The sequence below is a fragment of the Strongylocentrotus purpuratus genome, unplaced genomic scaffold, assembly GCF_000002235.5.
Source record: "Strongylocentrotus purpuratus isolate Spur 01 unplaced genomic scaffold, Spur_5.0 spur5_scaffold_16, whole genome shotgun sequence".
Taxonomy (NCBI): domain Eukaryota; kingdom Metazoa; phylum Echinodermata; class Echinoidea; order Camarodonta; family Strongylocentrotidae; genus Strongylocentrotus; species Strongylocentrotus purpuratus.
The window spans coordinates 22,455,703-22,482,463 of NW_022145601.1; the positions used below are offsets into that span (position 1 = coordinate 22,455,703).

The 26,761-nt window shown below is 39.5% G+C and overlaps 2 protein-coding genes across 2 annotated transcripts; one reads left to right on the plus strand and one right to left on the minus strand.

The window, feature by feature from the left end:
- Window positions 1-1,649: 1,649 nt before the first annotated feature.
- LOC115924577 lies at window positions 1,650-10,487 on the minus strand. Its single transcript, XM_030987054.1, has 2 exons — window positions 9,321-10,487; window positions 1,650-9,101 (listed from the first exon to the last, which is right to left on the minus strand). The coding sequence occupies exons 1-2, from the start codon at window positions 9,880-9,882 to the stop codon at window positions 3,955-3,957; spliced, it is 5,709 nt and encodes a 1,902-aa protein (XP_030842914.1). The 5' UTR covers window positions 9,883-10,487; the 3' UTR covers window positions 1,650-3,954.
- Window positions 10,488-11,854: 1,367 nt separating this feature from the next.
- Window positions 11,855-26,513, plus strand: LOC578006 (D-2-hydroxyglutarate dehydrogenase, mitochondrial). Its single transcript, XM_030987055.1, has 9 exons — window positions 11,855-11,968; window positions 15,486-15,675; window positions 17,479-17,708; window positions 19,188-19,385; window positions 20,094-20,287; window positions 20,697-20,865; window positions 23,085-23,188; window positions 24,302-24,484; window positions 25,745-26,513. The coding sequence occupies exons 2-9, from the start codon at window positions 15,509-15,511 to the stop codon at window positions 26,171-26,173; spliced, it is 1,674 nt and encodes a 557-aa protein (XP_030842915.1). The 5' UTR covers window positions 11,855-11,968; window positions 15,486-15,508; the 3' UTR covers window positions 26,174-26,513.
- The last annotated feature ends 248 nt before the right edge of the window (window positions 26,514-26,761 follow it).

The following is a 26,761-nucleotide window of genomic DNA, read 5'->3' on the forward strand; positions in this document are numbered from 1 at the left end:
GAGTAAATTACTAGAAAATGACACATGTATTCACATTGTCCTGATAGGGGCCAATGGTGTTGCTCTTACTTTAGTTAGACAATAGGAAAACTCGTGTGATGATATAAAAGGATGATAAATAGAAATACACGAAGGTTATATATATTTATATCTCATTCTAAAAGTGTGATAAGGTTTACCTAGCTAAGTAGCTATATTGTCACTGGAACAAAGTGACAGGACAGAACCGTTGGTCTATCAAGCGACAAGGGGCTTGCTTCAGACTAACAAGTCGTCGTCAGGATAGGCCTACTCCAGGGCTCCGTCTTACAAAGAGTTGATATTAATCGCAACTTAAATGCGATTGATACCAATCGCAACTATGTAGGAGATAGGGGACTGCCAACTTGCGATTGGTTAGAGGACTTGCGACTTGATTTGGATCAATTAAGCACAACTCTATATAAAACGGGTCCTAGAACTAGAAGAAGAAGAAATACACAAACTCAACAAAGGATCTATATGTCAGTCATCGAATCGTCTTAAACACGATCACAACTACTTTCGAAGAAATATCAACTCAAGGGCAATTATTCCGATACCCCGTCTATTGAGCTATGGTCACAAATCAGAGCAGCGACCGACCGATCAGTAGCCTGCTCGGTCGCTGCTGGAATTTAGGCATCGCCCAGCGATTAGGTCGGTGCCCGGGCGGCGACGCTAAAACTTCAGCGGCGACCGAGCGATGCCCTAAAAACGAGCGGTGCCTGGGCGGCCGCCGGGCAGAATTGGTTAAAAACTCGTCGCTCGGCCGCCGAGCAGGCTACTTTTGGGTAATGTGACCATAGCATTACCCAAACATATCATGTTCGTTAATATGTAATACGGCATTGTAATTTTCGCATATTTCAACCGGTGAGGAACAATTAAGATGATTGAAATTGCCTCGGGTTAAATTTTCGAAAGTAGTTGCGTTCGTGGTCCACTCACTTTTGGTTAAATCATAATTATACATATGTATTTTCTAGTGTGTTTACCCTAATTTTAAAGGATTGTTTTCATGAATAAAATGTTATTTAGCCTAATAATTTGTGTTGATGTAGTCTTATGTTTGCAAGTTGGTATACCATGGACTCAATTTCAGTACTAAAGACATTAAAAGATCCCAGCCACAGGCGATGTTTGGGTCTGTTCCCCGCATTGCGACAGTTTAAACAAAAGCTTTAAAAACAACATTTATAGAGTTTGTTCCCACCTTTATTGATATGTCGTAATATATTAATTTGAAATTATCATGCCCCCATAAATTATTAATTCTGTTTTGTTATTACATGGTAATGACGATATTTTATTCCTTTCCTATCATTTTCCATTTCCCCTCTGTATGTGAGTGTGTATGTGAGGGGGAGGGGTGATATTGCGGGGCAACCACCTGCATTAACTTATCTGGCTAGTAAACAATGCACATACATATCAGTACACTAATTACTACTCATGATAGGTTACAAATCAAATGATTTTTCAAAGATAATAGAGGGGAGCGGGTCATGATAGCAAACATCCCTATCTAGTTGTCACTTTTTATTCTAACTAATTTTCCCTTTATGCCTCTTATTTTTCGCATGATAACGATGTAGAGATATCTACATATGATCCTTGAGACAATGTGGTAATTTCATGGTTCTTTGTTTATTAACACTCAACTGAACTCCAATCAATTCCATACACCGGAATGTACAAAGTAGCAATAATAATAGTAGTTTAGTAGTTTAGTAGGTAAAACAAAGTTTTCCTTCCTTGAATCCGTGCCCACATCATATCATATCTGTAGTTTCCATGTGACAAGCCTAGCTACGTTTGTACAACAATTCCAGTCAATCTACGGTATCCTCAAAACAAAAACTAAATTTGGCTTCTTATATCTTGATCCTTACATTCCTCCCCCCAGTTGCAGCTAGAGGATGCAACGAATAACCAAAACTTAATTGTCCACCACTGATGTAAATTAACAAAATATCAACTGTTATCTACATGTATTATCAAATGTTTACAACCATTTTCTACATATTGTCTCATAACCTAGGTAAAATTAAATTCAAACACTTTCTATTTATATAATACCTAACTGTTTCCAAAACAAATCGTAATCACAATGAGATGTAACACTTATCTCTCTATACTCTGCCAATTTCTACTATCTTAATGCACAGAAATGACAGAATACACTAAATTCTGCAAAATCAAGCTTTATCCCTGGATTACTATAAACATTCCTGTATCAACTCAACAAAAGCATCCAATACAAAATAATCATGAATCAATGATAACTTTAAATCAAAATATTTTCAATGTTTACTCATAGCTGTCAAACTTTTGTCAAACTTTTGTCATAATGTAATACCTATGGTAATTAAATTATCAAAAACACCATTTTCGTTATAATTGCCTTTCAAAAAATAACTCTGGAAATAAACCAGTAATATGATATCCAAACACAAGAATTGTTCTTCCAAAACAAGAATAATTAGTGGCTGTATTTACTACCTTTAACATTTTTCCTTTTGTTTTTACTTAAACATAAAACAATTTCTGAACACCTTCAATTGAACTGAACTGATGTACATGTACATCAACATAAAAGGAACATTGAAATAACGTAGATGCACATGTACTTTCAAACAATAGAGAAAAGGAAATATTTAGCATTGTGCATAATACCATCTTCATACATGTAATACTTGTACTTCCGCTTGAACATTAACCTTGTTCTTTCTATTTGCATATATCAATCTGTCCAAAGCTAACCTGCATGACTGAAGTCACATTATGGATTGACTACTAAACACATGAAAATATCCTTGCCATTTGCACATAAAACTAAATAACATTCCTTACTTCACTTAAACATGTTAATCCTCAATTTAAATATAACACAATCTGAACTTCCTTATAATGCTCTACACTGCAGAGTGCAGACACATATATTTAAATCTTTTCATTCATGTTAATGTTCTGAACATCTAATAAAATGAAATTTCTAACTTTCTATGTCAACAAATACACTGTTTTCAAAACACTTTCTCCCTTTAACCCTATTTGAGTTCTCTCTTTCTGGTATGTTTTATATTAACAAAGTGTATCTGATTTTAACTCTGAGGCTAGTTCAATCATTACCTTGAACAAATTTTTAACAAAATATTCTCTTTTAATTATTTGTGTACATGTATGTTCAATCATCCTCAATTTAAACATCCCAATTGTGATAACACAAAGAAATATTGAAACTCAACAAACTTACATATATACATGTACATGTATGAGTATAAAACATCAAATTCCAAAACGAACATTTCACAGAGTTCAACTTAAACAGTTTGAAAGTTCAATAGTTCGTTCCAGTTCATGTTCATATCCTTTATCGTTCTTGCAAAGCATAAACAATATTCGGTGCTGACTTATCATAATTAAATGTCTTAAATTGACATCCTTTCATGGAAGCGTCCTCTCTTGAAATCACGTAAAACTTTGCTCTCTTGCAATTCGCGTGTTGACAAAATCATCCTGTGTAAATTCGCGACTTGACATATGTTGATCCAATGCAAATTCGCGATAAAACATATATTAATCCAATACAAATTCGCGATTAAACATGTGTTGATCCAATGCAAATTCGCGATAAAACATGTGTTGATCCAATGCAAATTCGCTATTAAACATGATTTGATCCTGTATTGGCTCATTATCACAAATGATTACCAATTATTAGCCAAAGGGCTATTAATATTTTACTTTTCACTTTAACACAAACACAAAATTTCACTGGCGCTCTGAATTCCACTTGTTCGCTTGATCCAAACACAAATTGCTTCATTTGCTTGATATCCTCCTCCAATAATGATTCAAAGCACATCCACTTAAAGGCACTTTCACATATTATACATGTAGATCCTTTCATAAATTTGAGACAAACTCCATTCAAATTTCCTGCTCCAGTAGAATACACAACTTGGTTACTGGCCTTACTAGCGATGTTGTTGCAGTTTTCACTTTCGCTCTGCGGACGAACCCCTTGTTGTCTGGCATAACCTCTTGCACTCGGGCCATGGACCAGGAACATCTGTGCGCTGTTTCGTCTATGACGAGTACAATGTCCCCCACCTGAAGGTTACGACTTGGCTGCAGCCACTTTTGTCGGCGTTGTAGAGAAGGCAGGTACTCTCGCACCCACCTCTTCCAGAATAGGTCTGCCAAGTACTGCATCTGTTTCCACCGCTTCTTTGCGTAGATGTCCTTGTCGTCGAAGATCCCTGGAGGTAGCGTCGTTGAACCCTTCATAGTCAGCAAGCTGTTTGGTGAGATTACATCCAGATCATTTGGGTTGTCTGAACATCGGGTAAGAGGCCTACTATTTATGACGGCCTCCACTTCACACATAAGTGTATGGAGCTGCTCCTCGTTCTGGTAGGACTTTAGATACTGCTCTCTCATGACTGCACACAATATCTTTCTGACTGTTCTAATTTGGCGTTCCCATACTCCCCCCTGATGGGAAGCAGCAGGAGGATTGAAATGCCATTTCATGCCATGGTTTGCATGAAAGTTGATCAGCTGGTCTTGATTCAGCTCCTTTAATGCCTGCTTCAGTTCCCTCTCAGCTCCTACTAAATTTGTACCATTATCCGAGAACATCTCTTTCATAGGTCCTCGGCGGCTGATGAAGCGACGAATAGCCTCAATACAGGAGCTTGTGTCTAGACTCGATGCAACTTCAATGTGCACCCCTCTGCAGGACAGGCATGTGAAGATTACGCCATATCTTTTCCTTATGCTTCTTCCACACTTTATTTCAAAAGGACCAAAATAGTCCATGCCAACTCTGGTGAACGCCGGCTCGTCACTCTGAACTCGACTTCTTGGAAGTTCTGCCATTTTCTGATGACCAGCCTTTCCTTGGTTCTTTCTGCAAATGATGCATTTCCTTGCTATGTTTCGTGCTAAAACTCCAGCTCCTACCACCCAGAATTTCTGTCGTAATTCAGCTACCATGTGATTTTGTCCCTGATGACCAACTCTCCTATGGATGTATTGCATTAAAAGAGTGGTTACATGATGCTTCTTTGGTAGGATGTATTGATGTTTAGCACTGCTTGGAATCTGGGCATTCTGCAACCTTCCACCTACTTGAAGTAACCCATTGCTCAATTCTGGATCAAGGTTACTAAGGGTAGAGCGTTTTGGTACTCCTTTCTCTTCTCCGTGACCAGCCAGTCGTTTCATTTCCTCTGGGAATGATTCAAGTTGCAATTGTTTAACAATTGCGACTTCGGCATCTTTAATGTCCTTATTTGTCAGGCTGAACATTTCACTGGAATTGCCATCTATTCCTTTCCCCTTTCCTTGTAGCATTTTCTTGAACTTCAATATCCAGGCAACTCCTCGTTTCAGCTTATCCCAATCAGAATAGTGCGACAGGAGTGCACTTATTGGATCCTCTTTGTTTATCATTGTGGCATGAATGTGAGTCTCATCCAAATCTCCTGACATAGTATCATCAGCTTTCTCCATTCTTGCTGGAGCTTTCACACCCTCAGATGGCCATATTTCTTCAGACCGCTTTAGGAATTCTGGGCCTTCAAACCATTCCTTCTTCTTGGTTAGTTCACTGGCATCCAATCCCCTGGATGCATGATCTGCCGGGTTTAACTTGGTAGGAATGTACTTCCACTGATTTGTCTCTGATCCATCTCGGATGATACTCAGTCTGTTTGTCACAAATACTGGATATCTGGCAGTTTCGTTGGCAATGTATTTCAGAACTGTTTGACTGTCCGTCCAAAATACTGTCTCATCCAACTCCATATTCATTTCCCTCTTGATCATACTGTCTTGCTTTACTGCGAGTGTTGCAGCAGTTAACTCCATCTTAACAATAGTGTGAGGCTTCAGTGGGGCAACCCTGGCTTTGGCTGTCAAAAATGCCACATGAACCTCTTCATTCTCATCTGTCTGTCTCAAGTAGGTCACAACACCATAGCCATCCATGCTAGCATCGGCAAAGTGGTGCAGCTGTCTGTTTGTTACTATACCAAAGTTCTTTGGTTTTAGACATCTTTCAGTCTTCACCTGGTCAAGATTTTGTAGCTCATTCATCCAATGTTCCCATTCCATTTTCTGCTTTTCAGGGATTGACTGGTCCCAGTCCAATTTAGCTTGGCACAATTCTTGCAGAATTATCTTAGCCTTCAGAACGAATGGTGCTGCTAGCCCGAAGGGATCATAGACTGAGCTCATTACTGATAGGATGTTTCGGCGAGTAGCCTTTCTTGACATTTCTTTCAATTTGAAGCCTAACTGGTCATTTTCTGGATCCCATCTCACACCAAGAGCTCGTTCAGTTGGAAGAACTTCCCTTTGTAAGTCCAAATCCTTCAATTCAACGGCATGTTCCTCCTTTGGAATGGAATCCAAGACCTCTCGTCTGTTGCTTGACCATTTGGTTAACTTGAAGCCTCCCTTGGACAACACTTGTCTTAATGATTCAGCTAGATCAATGCCTTCTTGGGGTGTTGATACTGACTTCAGAAAATCATCAACGTAAAAGTCTTTCTGTATGGCATCTAGGACTTCTTCCTTTGCACAACCTTCATTGTCCTTTGCTGTTCTTTTCAGTGCATAATTCGAACAACTGGGAGAAGATGTAGCCCCAAAAAGATGGACTAGCATTCTGTAGGCTACTGGCTCTTTGGTGATATCCCCCTCAGGCCACCACAAGTAACGCAGCATGTCGCATTGGTCTGGTGTAACTTTCACCTGATAGAACATAGACTGTATATCTGCCATTATAGCCACTTTCTCTTTCCTCCATCTGAGGAGAACACCAAGCAATCTGTTGGTTAGATCTGGTCCTTGTAGGAGTTCCTGATTAAGAGACTTTCCTTTGTAGCTGATAGGACAATTGAAGACTACTCTAATCTTTCCTGGCTTTTGGGGATGATACACCCCATGGTGAGGGATATACCATACCTTCCCATCATGTCTGTCCAAGTCTGCTTCTGGAACCTTCTCTGCATAGCCTTGCTTTTCCAGATCATTCATGAATGTGGTGTACTGTTCATGGATTTCCTTGTCCTTTGATAACTTCTGTCCTTGTCTTTCAAGAAATCTTTCAGCTTGGTCCTTGTTGTTAGGCATAGCCACATCTCTCTGCTTTAAGGGCAGATCCATCTGATAATGATTGTCTTTCTTAGTGATAGATTTCTCCATTATGTCCAAGAAATTCTTGTCGTCAACTGACAGGCCCTCTCTGTGATCACTTAGTCTCTCTGTAAATTCCATATTGCAGAAGTCTTTGAATTTCCGTTCTAATTCCTCTTGTCTAGGAATGATGGAAACTTCTTCCTGTTTACAAAAACAGACTTTGTGAATATCTGCTTGCTCTTGAGCTTGTATACCATACACGAGCCAACCTAGCCTTGAGCGGATAGCATATGGTTCTTCGATGTCACCAGCTTTAATTTCTAGAGGCATCGATGCTGACGGAACGTTGGCTCCAATCATGAGAGTTACCCTTGAAATAGAGTTGCGGTTACTTATTTCGGGCAATTCTATGTCCTTCAGATGTTTCCATCGTTTCAGATCCTTTTGAGTTGGAGCATCTGAAACTGTCACTGGTATACCATCTTTGACATAGATGGGCGGAAGATTGATGAATTCCTTCTCCTTTACTCCTGCGATCTGCAGCTCATCTACAGTGACTTCTGTATCTATCACTTCTTCAAGATTCAATGTCTTGACTATTAGCTTGGTTTTCCTGGTTCTTGCATGCAGCCTTTGGGTAAGTTCTGTGTCACAGAAGACTGTTCCACATCCATTATCTATGAATGCATAAGTTGATATGCATCTGTCATTTCCTTTGTGCTTCACGATGACTGGAACTATCGTCATGCACGTCGATGTCTGGGGTTTTCCTCCAACACTTTTCTTCACATTGGTAGACCCTGAAGAGATCCTTCCAGCTTCACTTTGCACATCGGTAGATGTTGAAGCATCATTGGTGGTTTTCCTTGTATTTCCTTCTCCGTCTTTCATCCACCTGGGATCATGCATTAAAGTGTTGTGCATCCTGTCGCAGACATCACACTTGATCTTACTCTTGCATTCCTTTTTCAGATGTTTTGGTTTCAGGCATCGGAAGCAGAGGCCTTTCCTTTTACATTGCTCTGATCTTTCTTCAACTGTCAAGGCTTCAAATTTTCGGCACTCGTCAATAATATGCCTTGAGTTGGTGCCACAGAAAGTACAACTGGGTTCCCTCTTGTCCTTCTGCTCCCTATCCTGTTGTGTAGCTGTACCAAATGCCTTTGTGCTTCTTGATTTTTGTAGTTTTTCTTTCTCATCTTTATTGTAGGAAGCATTTTTCTCAGTCCTCTGATATCCCAATCCCTGTACCATGGGATCGTTAATGTTTCTTTCAGTCTGTATGACGAACTGTGCAAGGTCGTCCAGGGTGGGATTCCTATTGGCAATATCACGAGTCAGGCCTACTCGTGAGATCCACTTCTGTTGGAGATACAAGGGTAGTTTGCTTGCCAGAACTCTCAGAAAACTTGCACTATCCATGCCTCCTAAGTCCCCTGCTGCTCTAACATGCGAGCAATTATTGAGGTATATTGCGAATTTTCGCAATCCTTGTCTATCTCCTGATCGTATCTGCTCCCAGGCAACTGCCCTTTCCTTGTATGCATTTATTATGTTACTCTGCTTTCCATAGTCTCTGTGTAGCATGGACTTGGCTGTCTCATATGCCCTCTTACTTGGTTGTATGTGGGGGCATTCTCGAATAAGCTCATGCGCTTCTCCTCTTGTGTATTTTAGTAGAAGCTCTAGTCTTCTGAAAGGTTCATCAGTTCTCTTTTCAACCACATATTCAAAATTCCTTATAAAGGTAAGGTAATCAAGTGGATCCCCATTGAACGGCTCGAGATCTGGCGATGGTAGACTGTTTTCTGCAGTGAATCTAATCATCTCCCTAAGCATCTGTTTGGTGGCTCCTTCTTCATTGCTCACAGGTTCCTTGCGAAAGGCTTGTTCTTGTTCTTGTCTACGACCACCGACAAAATCACCTCTAACTCGTTCTTGTCCACGATCACGGAAAGAGTCACCTCTAACTTGATCTCGTTCTTGTCCACGACCACCGACAAAATCATCTCTAACTCGTTCTCGTTCTTGTCCACGATCACGGAAAGAGTCACCTCTAACTTGATCTCGTTCTTGTCCACGATCACGGAAAGAGTCACCTCTTACTTGTTCTCGTTCTTGTCCACGATCGAGGAAAGAGTCACCTCTAACTTGATCTCGTTCTTGTCCACGATCACGGAAAGAATCACCTTCCACTTTCCATTTCTGTAGCTCTTCCTCTGAATCTTGTTGTAGAAGCTTCAATTCTGCTTGCAAGAGAATAGCAGTCTTTTGTCTTTCAATCTCCGCTTCTTCATCCTTCAAAAGCTGACTCTTTCTCAAATTCTCAGCCTTTTCTTTTGCAATTCTTATTTCTTGTTCGGCTTGTTCCATTTCATGTTGTTTTTGAAGTGTTCTCAGTTTCTTCTCAAGTTCACTCGTTTGATGTAAGGCTATCAACTTTGCTTTAAGTTGTCTTTCCTTCTTTCTCTCTCTTTCTCTCCTCTTTGCAGTACTGGCAGAAGAGGCCGATGATCCACATAATGACAATGTGGATTCCGAGTCATCTTGATCTTCTTTCCCATTCTCTAGATCTCTTTCTCTAGTAAAGCTCCTTGTTGCACCACTCTCCTTATCATCAACATGATTAATATCATTGCCATTGGCATTGCTCAGTTCCTTATCTTTCCCACCTGGGGATTTGGGAGTAGTAGTATTCCCATCCATAATTGCAATTTACTTGATAAACATTCCTTTCAAATCAGCAGTAACGTGTAGAGCTATAGAGTCTAGCCGATTTCACTTCAAAGTTTCATTTCATTCAGCCGATTTCACTTCTGAGTTTCATTTCATTCAGCCGATTTCACTTCTGAGTTTCATTTCATTGAATTACTCACTGTGTCACGTCACGTCAGACTTTAGTACTTGTGCGGTGTTCGCGAGTATCACGCCCGGGGGCTTTGCCGTGTCGAATTCCTTCATCCATGCAGTATCCGTTGAAGAATCGACTTTGTTTTACTAATGTAGAGATATCTACATATGATCCTTGAGACAATGTGGTAATTTCATGGTTCTTTGTTTATTAACACTCAACTGAACTCCAATCAATTCCATACACCGGAATGTACAAAGTAGCAATAATAATAGTAGTTTAGTAGTTTAGTAGGTAAAACAAAGTTTTCCTTCCTTGAATCCGTGCCCACATCATATCATATCTGTAGTTTCCATGTGACAAGCCTAGCTACGTTTGTACAACAATTCCAGTCAATCTACGGTATCCTCAAAACAAAAACTAAATTTGGCTTCTTATATCTTGATCCTTACAAACGATATGCAACGATTGTATTCCTTTGTCAACGAATTTTCAAGGAAGTAGATGGGGGGTTTTGAGAATAACGCTTCATGTTTGGAAATTAAGCAACAAAAACTTTTTTTTCCTCGCCGCCAAAAAAAAACACATTGTAAAAAGTATAACGAAAAATGTAATTTATAATCATCTCTGTATTATAATCCCCGAAGAGGCTTTGGGTAGAAAGTAAATTTTGCTAATTCTGTTTGTTGTAATTGAGAATGATCCTATTTGTTTGGTCTATAATCAATAAAAAAAAATTAAATTAAAACTATTTAAAACAGGGCAGAGGGGTATGTTAGGGGGCGACCACCCTATGACACCCTTCGTACTTGTCTTGTATAATAAGTTATGAACGTTAACTGTCTGATGGGGGGGGGGGGGGGGGGGCTGGCGGAGAACGATCGCACCTATTCTAGCCTCTAGGTATTATACGCAGGCACTTTGCCACGGGGGGGGGGGGGGGGGGGGGGGGGGGGGGGCACGTGCCCCCTAAAATTTCCAAGATCGGTTGAACTTTTTTAGACCCTTTTTTTTTTTACCTCGATCGATTACATGTATGTGCCCCCCAAGCATCGAACTCTGGCTACGTGCCTGATTATACGAATTATGAAATAAATAAATACAACCTGAAATAAAGGGGAATCAAGTAAGATTACAGTCAATTTTCAATCAGGGAAAATATGAAGGACGGGTTGAATGAAAAAGGTAGACCCGCCCGCCCCCCACCCCCTCTCCCCCCCCCCCCCCCCCCCCCCCCCCGTAGCTCCCCCCTCTTCTCGCACTCAAAAATAATACAACCATCAAAATAGACGAGCTGCAGACAAAATACGCTATGGCGCAGACAGTCTGCCGATTGGCGTAAGAGCTTGGACAAGAATGCGGAGTAAGGACACGGTCCGCCGACAAAAAACAATAACCAACCAATAGATACGGACGCGATCCGCGTAGGGACAAAAACGGCTGTTACCCCCAAGACCCTGGACGACCATGCATGGCCATAGAGATATAGCTCTATGTGCATGGCGCTGGCCTAGACGCGATCACGAAGATCTTTGATACTGTCAAGATACTGTACTTTAACTTACTTCCGTAGTTGACTTGACATCCAAAAATTGTGTAAAGAAAACGGATTCGAAAAGTTGTATGTGAAACTTTTCTATATATTTCACATCATCTCTCTCTCTCTCTCTCTCTCTCTCTCTCTCTCTCTCTCTCTCTCTCTCTCTCTCTCTCTTTCTTTCTCTCTCTCTCTCTCCCTTTTTTCATGGGGGGGGGGGGGGGGGGGGGGGAGGATCTAGTGACCTCATGAGAGCTTCTGAGGGCCTTGGAGAATAGCGTCGAGGGGCCTTTAGTACGTACAACGCATCGATGCGTGTACCACAATATACTCATGTGCTTAGTTTCACAATTAGCCACTCTTTGATAGTTAACACTTTGGATCAGCTGTTTCGAGAAATTTGAGTAAGATCAAAATAATTTTTTCGTTATCACGATATTGTTATAATTTATGACATAGATCTAGGGCCAAAGTTGTTGCATTCGTGTTTATCTTGAATTTATCGATATCGGTATGCTCATATTATTGTAACTGTATGTTGTAAGTTTTCTTTACTCTAATTCTAAACAAGCTCGGCAAAGCAGGCACAGCTCAGCTCAGCCATTCCCATCGGGGCGCTGACCTATGCCTAGCCGGCTGGGCCCGGTCTGGGACTGGGATCGAGGATGGACTGATGCTGGCAGCGATACGCGCAGGAAAGGGGGTGGGTGCAGCATGCAGGTAGATCGCCCGATTTGTGGGTGTATAATTATTTCAATTCAAGATTCATACACTTGTATGAATCTTTAATTGCAATAATTAGCTGGGGTACCATTGCACGAGAATGAAAAGAAAATCCAAGAGGATCAGTAGTAGGCCTAGATCGCTTGTTATTGGCATTGCAACCTCATTTGGTGGCAAGATTGAATCCAATTCATGACACGGTTAATAATAATATAAGTCTAGACTCTAGGGGCCCGTTCCTACAAACCGTCATAAGTCTAACTTCTTGACTAAATCAGCGTTAGTGAACAACTTGTCCGCTACGTGTTTCACCAAGCCCTCTTTGCCTAGATCAACGACAACATCCTGACTAAGGAGTTATGACACCTCTGACACCGTCGTATCTCTGTCATAACTATTTAGTCGATGGGCAGCGCCATCACATGTCATTTATTGGGTAGACTATGGCTGGCAAAAAAGGACAATAAATCCTCCAACTATGATTTTCTACACATTCACTTAAACAGTGAATTATCGTTTTTTGTATTTGATAATCTCATGAAAATATGCCATGTTTGTATTTAAGGATTTTCCCACTTAAATAAACTGATTATACGCCTTTATTTCCACATTGTAAACTCATCGAAGGGATATGTATTTTGCCACGGCAGGCAAGCCATAGTTTGAAGTGTATTCTTTAGTTTTCAGACCCATATTAATTTCGAGATGAATTTTATTTTCAATTATGCAAAGTGAATGGTTTAAACATATGTTTTAACGTTTGAAATATTGAAGTTTTGTAATTTTTATATTGTACTGACGCCAAAAACATTAAACACAAATTTCATTACATCGTATTTTTTCAAAGAATAATATAAGGGTGTATTTTTATAAACTATCAAATGAAAATATTCGGGGGGTGCCCATCTCAACAACAAAACTGATTCACTGGTCATGTAATGAAAAACTCACAATTATATTTTACAAGTAATTCAATTGTTTAATCTACACAAATTTGGAAGTATATTGGATCTCTTATTTCTTGGTATCATTTTTAATCTTTTTTATTACTAATTCATTTAAATAATTGCATTTTCCCTAATATTAATTTTGTAATAATCTGGTGGTATTGCGACTAAGGCTAATTCTCGGCTCCTCTTCTCGCCGATAATATCGATCTCACGAGATACTAGCTAGTAAGCTCTTCGTGAAACGGTTTAGGAAGATCACAGACATCTCCGTAGTTGGCGGATAAAGTTATGACTGTCTTGTCGTTGGTTTCTAGGAACGAGCCCCAGATCTACTTGTCTAGAAATCCTGTTGTTGTTGTTTTTATTGGCGTTTGTCATTCAGAATTAAATATATTTAGATCTAAGCCTCTTCTCTTAGGATTTTTATTCCTTTAAAATTCCTGTTTCTTACCCAGTTTGTGTCAATTTTCTCATCTTTTTTGAGTATTTTTCCTATAAAACAAAGACATTATAATAGATCTATACACTTTCTCACAGGTTTCACTGCAAATTTCTGCACGATTACAATACAATTGCATACCGACCAACGAAGGGTTGCAGACGGGACCGTGTGCGTTTAGCTAGCAACCGTGATAAATCGTCATAATGTGGACTACATGTACTTGCATGAATTTAATGACGATCTCAGATTACAGTCGATAACTTCACGCACGCTCGCCTGCCCGCAATCCTTCGTTGGTACGTTGGTACTCGTAGATGTACGTAACCTTCCTTCCAAACTGAGCAGGTCAGCACATGCACAGATAAGATACTGGGGAAGATGAAACAACTGTAGTGGTACGCTCATTTGGGCTACAGGGGGCGCTAGAGCCATAGAAGAGCCGGGCTGGGTTGATTAATTTTACGATTATTAGTTTGACTTGGTATACACCTAAAAGTTAAATAGCATTAATTACGTTTCCAATAGTATGCCGGGAACGGGTAAACAACCCCTGGTTTTGAATTCTTGCATAAGATTAAAGTGTTCATTTCGATAAGCACGTTGGAAATGAATTCCTGCATCAAGATGTACAGGTGTCCATTTCCAATAACACGTTAGACAATAGACTGTTTTGCCGGGGACGCGACATTCTCGCGAAGAGATAGACTCCTCCCATTTTTGTCGGTGACTAGTTCAAATTACTCGTATCTATGATGCTCTGTAATTGGTTATAATTGATTAAAGGTATAACTCCTCTCTTAATTGGTCGGATGACCTAAGGGTAATTGTATTAATCACGTCTTGTAATTGGTTGGCTTCGTTAGGGGTCCTCCTGGTTGGCTGGTGATATCTAAGCCTCGTCGGGTGCCGCAGTATTTAAATGCCATGTGCGGGGTTTTGTAGTCATATTATTTGAGAGTATATTATTTGATAGTAGATATTATTTGAGAGTTTATTTCATTCCGTTATCACGTTTAGGATGTGCTGCTAGTTTACTGTCAATATGGCTGCCCAGCCTCTGAGAGAAGCAGCTTATTCACAATGTTTATATAATAATAATACTCTTCGTTTGCAACGATTGGAGCTTATCGGCTGACTTATATATTTAATAAAGTGGACTTCAACTGTAATTCCGAGCTTCTTGTGTTTTCATTTATATTCGAACTTGTCATCTTCAACTCATTAACTGGCCCACCACACAACAATTAAAGGGGCACGTTCCCGCCAGTGTAGTTATCGGAACATGCCATCTGCGTAAGAGTAGTGTTCTGTTGGTGTCAAAGGGCAGCTATAGCACCGTCCGCTGGCGCGTACGTATTTTGAACGCCATCTGGAATACGGGGAACATGCCCCTTTAAGGTTTCTTCTGGGTTCCATAGAGAATGTAGAGCCATGTCAACTGATTTCATATTTTACTAAACTATTTTTAATTGAAAGTTTCATGAACTCACCTGATGATTGGATAAGATCTATAGAGATTAGAGGCACCATCATAATTTGTTAATTATAGTTTATTGGTTCTTTAACTAATATTTCTATCAAACTTTCCAGTTTCTGACCCATTGTAATTATATGTGAACCGGAAGTGCCTTTGCCATATATACCCATGGCGAGTGCTGCCCTCTGTGGCCGAATACCGTAGTTGCGATAACGAGAAGTGACCGAATTAATCAGTTATTTGTACATGCATGACTGCGATTTTTATGGTATGTTCTCTAGTATAACCATTTAACCAAGATCATCACTCTGTTTTGATTTCATTTCCAGCTGGGCCAACCCTACAGCGCATCATGAATCTTTCACCAAAGGTGATGAGAACCCTGTCCTTGGCTAGAAGGAACTTCATATCCGTAGATCCAGAAAGAAGGTCACTCCATTATTGCATCAGGAATAAGAACTTGAGAGCATTTCACAGTACCAGGTTACAACCAGCAATATCTGTGAAAGCAACTTGCAGGTAATTTTTTTTGTCCTACATTGTCTGTTTGGAGCCAGAATGACCTTGTGTTTCCTACAAACTATTTAAATTGTCCACAATTGATGCCATTTAAACAAAAAATATAAATAAGCCCAAATGGACATAATGTTAACCCTAAGACTGAAGAATTGTGAATGGATTATTTTCAACCTAATTCTTCACAAGGGTATTCAAAGTAATTTTGCAAAGGAAGTTACTCTCACTGTGATTACAAATGGAACTTAATATTTATGATTTTTAAAAATTTGTTTATGAATGTCATTCAAAATTAGGATGCAATTTATGACGTTGTCTCTTTCCAAACCGATACTGTTAGTGTCTTCAAGTAACTAGTATCCTTTTGGTTTTCCGTAATATGCAGTACAGTGGCTGTGGGGTAAACATACATGTACATGTACTGTATATCTCATTTTCTGCATCCAAAATACCGACGTGACATCTGCCACTCTTTTGCTTCTTTTTACCCTTCCACGCTTTTACTTCTCTTCTACATTTCTTCCTTAATATTCAGTCATTCCATTTTTTTCTCTTGTCCTTATTATTAATATTAATCGTCCCCTCCTTCACTCCTTGCCAGAATATGACCATCATGATAAATTGTGGTTTGTTGAGCGTAGAACTCTAAAGAGTGCTTGGCAACTCTTTTGGGAGAGGAGACTGTGCATACGTGTTTATCTACATTGTGTGTGGAGAAGTATGAATCTTAAGATATCGTAAATGACTAAATGTATACTATTAGTAGGCCCGTTTCGAGTAAAGGTTTACTCGTATACCCGCCCGGTAAAGCCAGTAGTCGAATAATGAACTTGATAACCAAATAATCGATGACTCATTGGGAATCCAAGAACGTCCCCTAAAAAAAGTCTGAATGGATGTGAAATAGAAATCTGTCACAATAATTCTACTTTCTAAGACATTAATTGCCAAGGAAGTTTAAATAAATCAAATTCCTATCTAACCTTAACTTACAAGCAAACAACTAGCGGGCTGATGAGTTTCATGAGTACCGAGCCTGCGCTTTATGATATACACATGCCCTCGATCTTTAAATCCCAAATTCTGACCTCTGCAACATCACGAGCTAGGCGCTGATCAAAACAGGTTCGGCTCAATCCCAATCAATCAAAAAATGAATACTTTAATTGTGATAATATTGGACAAATTTTACAATATAAATAATGAAATAAATATATATTATAGTATTTTAATTTATTTCTTCTGGAAAATTACCATCTAAACATTAATAAGAACAGCAATCGAACGAGCCTGGGTGGCCAGTACCGGTATACATCGGTATATATGTACGGTAAATTCATTGTGGAGGTTTTCGTGAATCGTAACATATTTAGACAAACAACGCTCAGCAAATCAGTAAAAATAATAATTTATCGTCAAATTGAAAACAGGAATCTTTTACAATTGCAAATAAAACAAGATTAAAGACGGAAATATGAATGTAAGTACTTCTTTTCTACTCAAATAGTAACTTTAAAGCAGGCTTTAAACGAAATTAGTGCTGGGCAAAAGCAGTGTTTTTCATCAGGAGTGGTGGGCGGTATCACCCTTGCTGGGCGGGCTCGCCCAGCGCCGCCCACCGTAGCTATATTGCTGCACCTGTATTACCGACTAGTCGATCAATTGTCAAAAAAAATCACTGAGTAGACGACTACCGGTACCAAAAAGGGGCTTTCAAAACAGGCCTAACCTAACTATTAGGTGCATGTAAATATAGAATATCATTTAATAAGAAGGTAACTCCAACACTTTTCTTGATTTCCATAGAGCATCAAATCATCAAGTCAGAAGACATATCTCATCGTCCCGCCATCTGTATGGTGCATCATCAGATGTACCTCTGACAAGGGACAGGTTTCCTGATCTAGCCAGGGGCAACTACTCTCAGCTCACTGATGAGGACGTAGCCTTCTTTGACAATCTTCTTGGGGGAAGGATCATCACCGATCAGGATGAGCTTGAAGCAGCTAACACCGATTGGCTTAGGATATGTAAAGGTGAGAGTAAGGGAGATGACTCAATGACTTAGCTACAGGAGGGGGGGGGGGGGTGGGGGCATAGGGGCATGTTCTCTCCCAACTGTGGGGTAAAGATGAAAAGAAAAAAAAGAAAGATAGAGAAAAGTAAAATAGGGAGAACAAAAAAATGATGAGGCCTAAACCACCCCCTGCCCCCCCCCACCCCAATCAGTAGCATTTTCTATTTGTATTCCATTTTCTGATTAAGACTTGTACTCTGCCTCTCTACATGTTGCCAATTCATGTATGTGAGTGGTTTAATCACTTGACTTGAAATCCAAAGGTCGGGGGTTCAATCCCCGACAATGCACTAATATCCTTCGGCAAGACATTAATCTACATTTGCCACTCCATACCCATGAGAGAAATGGGGACCTGGTAGGGTGATGAAAGTTGTTGTGTTATTAGTAATTGCCATATGCCCTCATTGTGACCATATGGTAGAAATACTCCCCAGGGAGTAGTGATGGTGCAGGAATCCGATGACCAGGGTAATAATATCTGTAAAGCGCTTAGAGAGGGTATTTTGTACTAGGCGCTTTATAAATCCAGATTGTTATAATTATTATTAATAACATTGATGGTCCTAGCATGGTAACCCTATATCAATACGATTTCACACATAGTTGTCACTTTGGGTTCAACATTACTAGGTGCCTGTGACACATGGGTGCTCGAGATCAAAGCTTAGACCTTCAAATTTCATAATTTTATCCCCGATGCAAAAGAGTCGGTGTGGATCCTTGGATGGGGCCAGACATGTTGTGACTCTATGAATGAAAGGCAGTGATGAAAAAAAGGAGGGGAAGGCAAATGTAAGTACATTTCCCACCTCTGGTGTGAAAAGCAGTAAACATAAAAAGGGAGTGAAATTTAAGGACATATGAGTGGTGCAGTAGTTTAGCGTCTGAAATATCCCTGTGATAAAGCCGGGGTAATAATATGATTGCAGGGCTCTCTGGGAGAACAGTATTGACACTGTTGAGGTAACCCTGGGTAAACTAAATATATTATTATTATTGTTTGACGTTATTGCCTATTGTTCTCCAAGTGGGATGTGTGCGTAGGGGCAGATATTTATAGACTTGTAAAAGAGGGGTCATATGCATGTACATTAAAGGGATAGTCAAGTTCTTGTTTAGGACCCTATTGGCTGGAATAAAATGTTTTTTTTTTCAATGGCTGGTTCAAAATTACAGAATATTTGTGGCGCACCACAAATATTAGAAATGGTTATATTTATGGATATTTCAGCCGTTTCAGTACAAATTTTGATTTAAAAAAAGATGACTTTGTCATTAAAATTGTATACTCTTTCAAATTTGACACTCAGTTTTTCATTATCTCACAAAATATATTTTGCAACAAAACTCAGCTATCCCTTTAATGTTATATTATCTGAAATACAGACCTTCAACCATTTTTAGTTAGCTTGTATACGTTTCCTTTTATACGCAGGCACTAGTCGTCTTCTGCTAAGGCCCAAGACAACGGAGGAGGTATCCCAGATTCTTGCCTACTGTCACTCCAGGAACCTAGCTGTAGTACCCCAAGGAGGCAACACTGGTCTAGTTGGTGGCAGCATACCTGTTTTTGATGAGATCATCCTATCGACGACCCTCATGAATCGAATCATCAGCATCGACGATACATCAGGTGAAAAGACCAACAAATATTTCCTTATCGAGAGAAGGTTAAGACTTTTTGGGAAAAATTAAAAATAATTTAGGAACTTTCTAGCTCATTTTGTCAGTTTAAACGACTGTTAGAGTAGATATGTGCTCTGAAAAGGATTGCCCTTTTTAATGCCTCTTTATGAGAAATATGATGAGAAATAGCTCAAAAGTTCAAACTAAACTTTCAGGGCAAATGTTTGTGTAGTCCCATTTACCGGATTCTGTGTGCAGTCTTCACACTGTATGTAGTATTCCGCAAGATTTAGCCACTGCCAAATTCTTTTGATGATTCCAGAACCTCTTAATATATATCCCAATGACTATGTAGGGCGCAATCAACCTTTTGCATTTGCCTCCAGACAGTTTCTTTCACATTGGTAAAAAAAACTAATGATAGTAAAGGATATTTATATGGAGTATCAATATTCAGTCACTGTACATTTTAGGATAAGGAAAGAGATAGAAATAGACAGAAGTAGGATGTAAAATTCAAATCAGGTACCAACTAAACTAACCCTAATTTAACGTTTATGTGCAGTTGTCCGAAAGAAGTTGTAGATGGCATTAACCAGTATTTGCCATGCTACATCTCCTTTAACTAAATATGCTGCTAAACAAATTGAGTTTTTGGTCTGTTTTTATAAATCGCATGACCAATACTTGACTTCATCTTTAACTGATATCACAGGAGTTTTAGTCGCCCAGGCTGGGTGTGTACTGGAGAAGCTGGATGAAGCCGTCAGTGAGCATGGTCTGGTCATGCCCCTGGACCTGGGTGCCAAGGGAAGCTGCTGTATCGGCGGTAATGTTTCAACCAACGCTGGAGGCCTACGCTTCCTGAGATACGGCTCTCTGCGTGGCACAGTCTTGGGTGTTGAGGCAGTAAGTTTAATGATAGCTCTTAGGATGATGATAATGATGATGATGGTGAGGGTGATGGTGATGGTGATGGTGAAGATGGTGATGGTGATGATGAAGATGAAGATGAAGATGATGAAGATTATGATGATGATGAAGATGATGATGATGATGAATATGGTGATAATGATGGTGATGATGATGATGGTGGTGATTGGGATGATGATGGTGATGATGATGATGATGATGATATTGAAGACGACAATGATGATGATAATGATGATGATGGTGATGATGATGATGATGGTGATGATGATGATGATGGTGATGATGATATTGAAGAACATGATGACAATAATGAAAATAATGATGATTAGGATGATAATGATTATACAGTCTTTTTTTATCCTTTTTTTTTATCCCTGATGTGTAGGTACTCTCTGATGGAAGGATAGTGGACTGCTTAACATCGCTTAGTAAAGATAACACTGGTTATGATCTGAAGCAGCTCTTCATAGGCTCTGAAGGAACCCTGGGGATCATTACTGGCTTAGCCATCAAGTGCCCCCAGAGGCCTAAAGCTGTCAATCTAGCCTTTCTAGGTAAGATCAATCTGAAAGCATGTACTGTTTCAGCTGATATCTTCGTGTATAGATATTTTGCGAATGACAGGCTAAGAGACATTTTCGTGAGTTGTTGCTTTTGCGAATAGCACACAGCAGAATTAATGAATGGGCACGAAGTTTCTCACACCAACAAAATACACACAGACTCGGCTACGTAAGTACACACACAAGTTTAGGCAGCCCATCGCACCACATACAGCCTCGCCGAGTATCGAACCGGTACGTACGAGGATTACGTGCCTGCGTCGTGCATGCAATCTGTGCAATATGTGCGCGGGCAGGAGGCGACAGCATTGCATTACGAACATAAGGTAGTTACTAGAACTAGTATAATACAGAAGCTAGCGATCGGAATGAAGCAAGCACATAACTTTATGCTGATATTTTCGCGCTCCGGTATGATGAGGTGCGAATATTTTTGGTGTGTTGATAAATTCACGATAATATGCAATTCGCAAAAACATAAAACCCTCGCCAAAATAACGGCTTATACTGTAATTTATAATTTTAGAAATAATGATGGGCTAGTAATAATGATAAAATAATGATAATTTTAATCTCAGGGATGCCCTTGTTCAGGTGATATCATGACATTGGGGCCTTGTATAGATCCCCATTTCGGGCATTGCATTGAACAGAACATATGAGAATCAATCCAAAATCTCACAGTCTCTTTTCAGGCTTAAATACTGAGTGAAGCAACTGGTATCCCTGTATAAACCTATTTATCAGGAATCGATCGATCAGAAAAGGTTGATCATCTAGCATATAAGTATTGATGTGTACTGCAAGATTATGGAATCATCAAAATTATAAGAAATTTGGCTTACGGTAGTCTTGGTAAAGTTACATGTACTGTACAAAGAAAGATATATATGGGACTAGGCGATATCTAGCAAGGCCGGATAGATATGATAATATACCAAATATATCAAGTATTTGGCAGTTCCCGGCAAAAATTGTATCATAACGTATTAGTCCAAACATATTCTCTCACATGATTGGTAATAAAAGCTTCCATTTAATTTTTTGAGAGGGGGGCGTTTCCAAAACTGGTCTAAACCTTTAAAAAACCAGTACATGAATTTCAATGATTCTTGAAAAGAATAATATTCCATTATTTCTGGTTTGGCTTATTTTGTGATATAGATTCACAAAGAATTATTGAATGAGAGATGCTTAAAATGCAGAAAAAGCAAAAGCTAATGCACACTCTGTGCCCATTGGTATAGAGTTACTATATTTTGCTTGGTTCTACGGCCCTGTCGTTATAAAAAGTTTAAATTGATGCAGATTGAATCGAACACGAGTCCTCCAATAAATTCAGAAACTTTAAACTCCTTCATGTACTTTGATTTTCAAGTTGCAACTGATTTAAAACCAATCGCAACTCTTTAAAAGATGGAGCCAAGGAATCAAAAAGAGGAATGTAAGCATTTAGATCTTTTACGATAAGTTGAGTTCTGGTCATACAACTGCATTGTGAAAGAATCAATGTGGAATCGATCAGAAAAAGTTGATCATGTAGCATATAAGTATTGGTGTGTACTGCAAGGTTCTGGAATAATTAAAATGACAAGAAATTTATCCCAGTCTTGGTAAAGTAACAAGCACTGTACACAGAAAAATGTATGTGGGACTACACAAACATGTGGCATAAAGATTGGGCCTCAAGCTGTTCCTTGTCATATTTAGAATATGAAGGCATTTGAAGAACCATGCTTTTTAGGGAAGATTTTTTTTTCTCCGATGTTCTTCCACACTTACATAATAGCAATGATAACGCTCACAAAATTGTGTTCACCTCTCCCCAGAACTCAGTCTTCTCTTTTAATTTTCACTCTTCTACTCTTTTTGCAGGGCTTCACACTATTTAGCTCTGTTCCACAGTGGGTCCCAAGGGAAATTGTTTGGGTCTCTTTGCATGAGGCCCGTGTGAAAATTTTTAATTTGTTTGGACTTGGATTCTGTTTGCCCATGTTTATTGGGCATGCACGTTTGTATTAAGCCCTGCTCTTAGTTTTTTTTTCTTTCTTAATAAAGTGTAGCAATAAAGAGCAGTAATGAATGGAACAAATAGTGGACTTCAACAGTCCTTGTGAATATGTACAATATACTCTGAAATAGTCTGAGATAAAGAGTTCTTGTAGCTCCTCAATGATCCATTTTTGGTTCCATCTTATTATATTCTTCAGGTGTGACAGATTTTGAGAATGTCAAGAGGACCTTCAAGGAGAGCCGAAAGAACTTAAGTGAGATCTTATCAGCCTGTGAGGTCATGGACCATGAATCTATGCAGGTAGGTAGACATCATCATTTTGAGTCATCACCAACTTCTTACCAATATTGAAATTGAAATGAAGCATCAAGGAGGCACGATAGCTCAGTCGGAAGAGCAGTGGTCTCGTAATCCGGTTACCCGGGTTCAAAACCAAGTCCACGCACTAGTGCCCTTTGGTAAGGCATTAATTCTCATTATCAGGTCCCTCGGAGAGGACCTAAAGCCGTCTGTCTTCTGGTTGCTTAGTTACAAGCATTTATTGCTTTCTTAGCTGTCAGGTAAAATAACCGCCACTATCCATCCATGTTTGCCACTGAGACATTTGTTTGTCACTGTTAAAAGTTTACAGATCAATTTACAAAAGAGATAATCTAAATCATGGAAAACAGTTACAATAATGGTAAAATACATTCATAACAGCTTTAGTTGGGAAAGCTACATGAAATAAGTTTTGTATGATGAGGATGTCGACAGAGTGAGAGACTGGAAGAGGACGAGAGGTAAGCAGGCAGAAGAGTTGGGTAGAGCAGTGATTGTGAAGAATGAAAAAGTTGATAAGAAAACATGTAGCAAAAGTAAGAGCCATGTTGTTGGCCTGTGCCTGATCCTTCCCAGTGCATGTGTTATTCAGCATGTCATAGCTTGGTAGATGGTCCGTAATCCAATCCTGTTTCTGAGCATCCTTTCAACATGTTGATTGGGACCAGTGGACCTACATCTAACATTTTACCAACCCCACTACCCCCACATTTCTTTCTTTAAATCCTTGTGATACGTTGCTATAAAACAGCTAGTTCTAACCAGCCCTGTATCCGAGCATCCTTTCTACATGCCAATAAGAACCAGCTAATCTACTCAAATTACATTCTGCGAACAGGGTTAACAGCATTTTGGTTCAATGAAACCATGAAAGCGACATGTAGCCAAACCTCCAACATAATCCTGAAAATACTCTTGCAGCTATCCATCTACTAACAGTCAGGATAAGTAGGAGCAATGGGAATAATTAGTACAACAATATTATTGTTCCCCAGTACTACCGGTAGTCATTTTCCTTAAAAAGTAGGAGCAGACCAAAGTTACTTATGTCCTATGACAAATCTTTTTCATCCTTTTCTAACTTTGTTACAGGTTGTAGTGAAGCAGCTAGGTCTAACCAACCCTGTATCTGAGCATCCTTTCTACATGTTGATTGAGACCTCTGGATCTAACAGTACTCACGACGAAGAGAAACTCAACGCATTCTTGGAAGATGCCATGTCCACTGGCTTCATTTCTGACGGCACGGTGGCTACGGATGGATCCAAAATCACGGTCAGTTAACACTCCTCTGCCCTAATTTGGCCAGGAGGGATTAGACCACCCTGGTAGTCACTGACAGGTGGTTATCTCACCAACTCAGCTCTCATTTAACACAAGAGAAAGTGGATCATGGGGGACCAACAGGCACTGCTTAGGCATTATTTTCTATAAAGAGGGAGCAAGTAGACAAGTAGTGCAGTGGAGATTTAAAGGGAAAGTCCACCCTGAATATTAAGTTGATTTTAACAGAAAAAGAAAAATGAGAGAAATGAATCAGTGAAAGTTTGATTAACGTCTGGCCGAAATTAATAATGTTGAGCATTTTCTTAGGTTTTAATTAATCAAATGTAAATGTGAAAGGGGGAGTCCACCCTGCTATTTAGTCGAGTTTAACAGATGAAGAAAACTGAGAAAAATGAATCAGTGAAAGTTTGATGAACCTCTGACAGAAATTAATGAAGCTATGTCTTTTCTTAGGTTTTAATTAATCAAACGTAAATTGGCAAGTCTTTTACGTAACTTTCAAACTTCTCTCCATTTCTAATTAGTACACTTTAAAGCTACAGATGGAAGAGTTCTGGAACCGCAAATATATTGTCCCAGACCTGATATGGAAAATGTTATTTTACATTCACTACGATGTACGATTGCTATACCGTGCAATGTCTCACCTACAACATTTAATTTGTATTTATTTATTTCATCCAGTAATGAAAATATCTTAATATGACCATTAACTTTTGATTATTTATGATACCACTAACACAATTCAATGCATTTATATCAAGAGAGTGTTCATTTTTGGATGAAAGACATGTACAGTTATATATTGGAAATGAAGACATTTGTTGTAGGGGACACATTAAAAATAATAATAATAATAGGTATTTCTATAGTGCCATCTATCTAGATAATTCTATTCCGAGACACATTTATTATTACCCCGGCTTTAGCCTAACAGCCGTTTATACAGCGCTCCAGCATTTCAAGGAATTAATTCCTGCCAGGTACCCATTTACATCACCTGGGGTGAGTGTGGCAAATGTAGATCAATGTCTTGCCAAAAGACATTAGTGCCGCAGCGGGACTCGAACCGCGGACCTTGCGATCGACAGTCCGGCGACATTCCACTAAACCACCCACATGTACTTCTTGGAGAACATAGAGTAACTTGGAAAATGCAAAGTTTAAAAGTTTAGAAAATTTCATTTAGTGTATGATGACGTTATATACCGGTAGTCTAGACAATATTTTATTGCTCATGTTTTACAGGCACTATGGAGTCTGCGGGAACGCATCGCAGAAGGTCTGGTGAGGATGGGATGGTGTTTCAAATACGACCTTACCATCCCCATCAAAGACTTCTACGGACTGGTCGAGGAAACGCGCCTTCGTCTTGACGGCACGGACTCGACGGTGGTCGGCTACGGTCACGTGGGGGACGAGAACCTGCACTTGAATATCGTGACGCCAGAGTACGACTCCAAAGTCCACGCCATCCTGGAGCCTTTCGTTTACGAGTGGACGTCGGAACGCAGAGGTAGCGTGAGTGCTGAGCACGGGTTAGGCTTCTTGAAGAGAAATTACATCGGGCTTTCGAAGGCAGCCGAAGCAGTCCACATCATGCAAGGGATGAAGCAGTTTCTGGATCCAAAGGGAATCCTGAACCCATACAAAGTTCTACCACACGCAAAGTCATGATCCTTTTGATTGATTCTATTTTAGTTTTATTGATATGAAAACATAAAAGGGATATAATGTGATTATTTTGATTCGCCCAACCTAGCATGTGCAAGTCTAGGTTGCAAAGTGTTTATCAATTTGTTATTTATAAAACGCGCAACTGGAAACCATACAAAGTTTTGCCGAGCCCTAATTATTGAACCACATGATTTCTCTTACAAGACTGTATAAAGTACAAAACATGTCCAATATTAATCTTCCATAGTTACATATAAATGGCAAGGTTTGAAGGTATTAAAAACAAATTTGAGTTCCAATTATGCAACCCCATTGTGAAGGAAACTGTCTGGAGGCAATCGGAAAAGGCTGATTGCCGTATGTACATTGGTGTGTACTGTTAGGTTTTGCAATCACAAACAACAACAGCAAAACTAAAAATTGAGAAATTGACTCTGTCTTGCTAGATAAACATACACTACACATGGTACAGGAGGTTGTTCCAAACACTTAAAGGGGCTGTAGCATGACAAGACTACATCTTTCCCGTGGCCTGACTCGGGGCCAATCGGGTATGATACGACTACGGACAACGCGACCGCAGTAGGC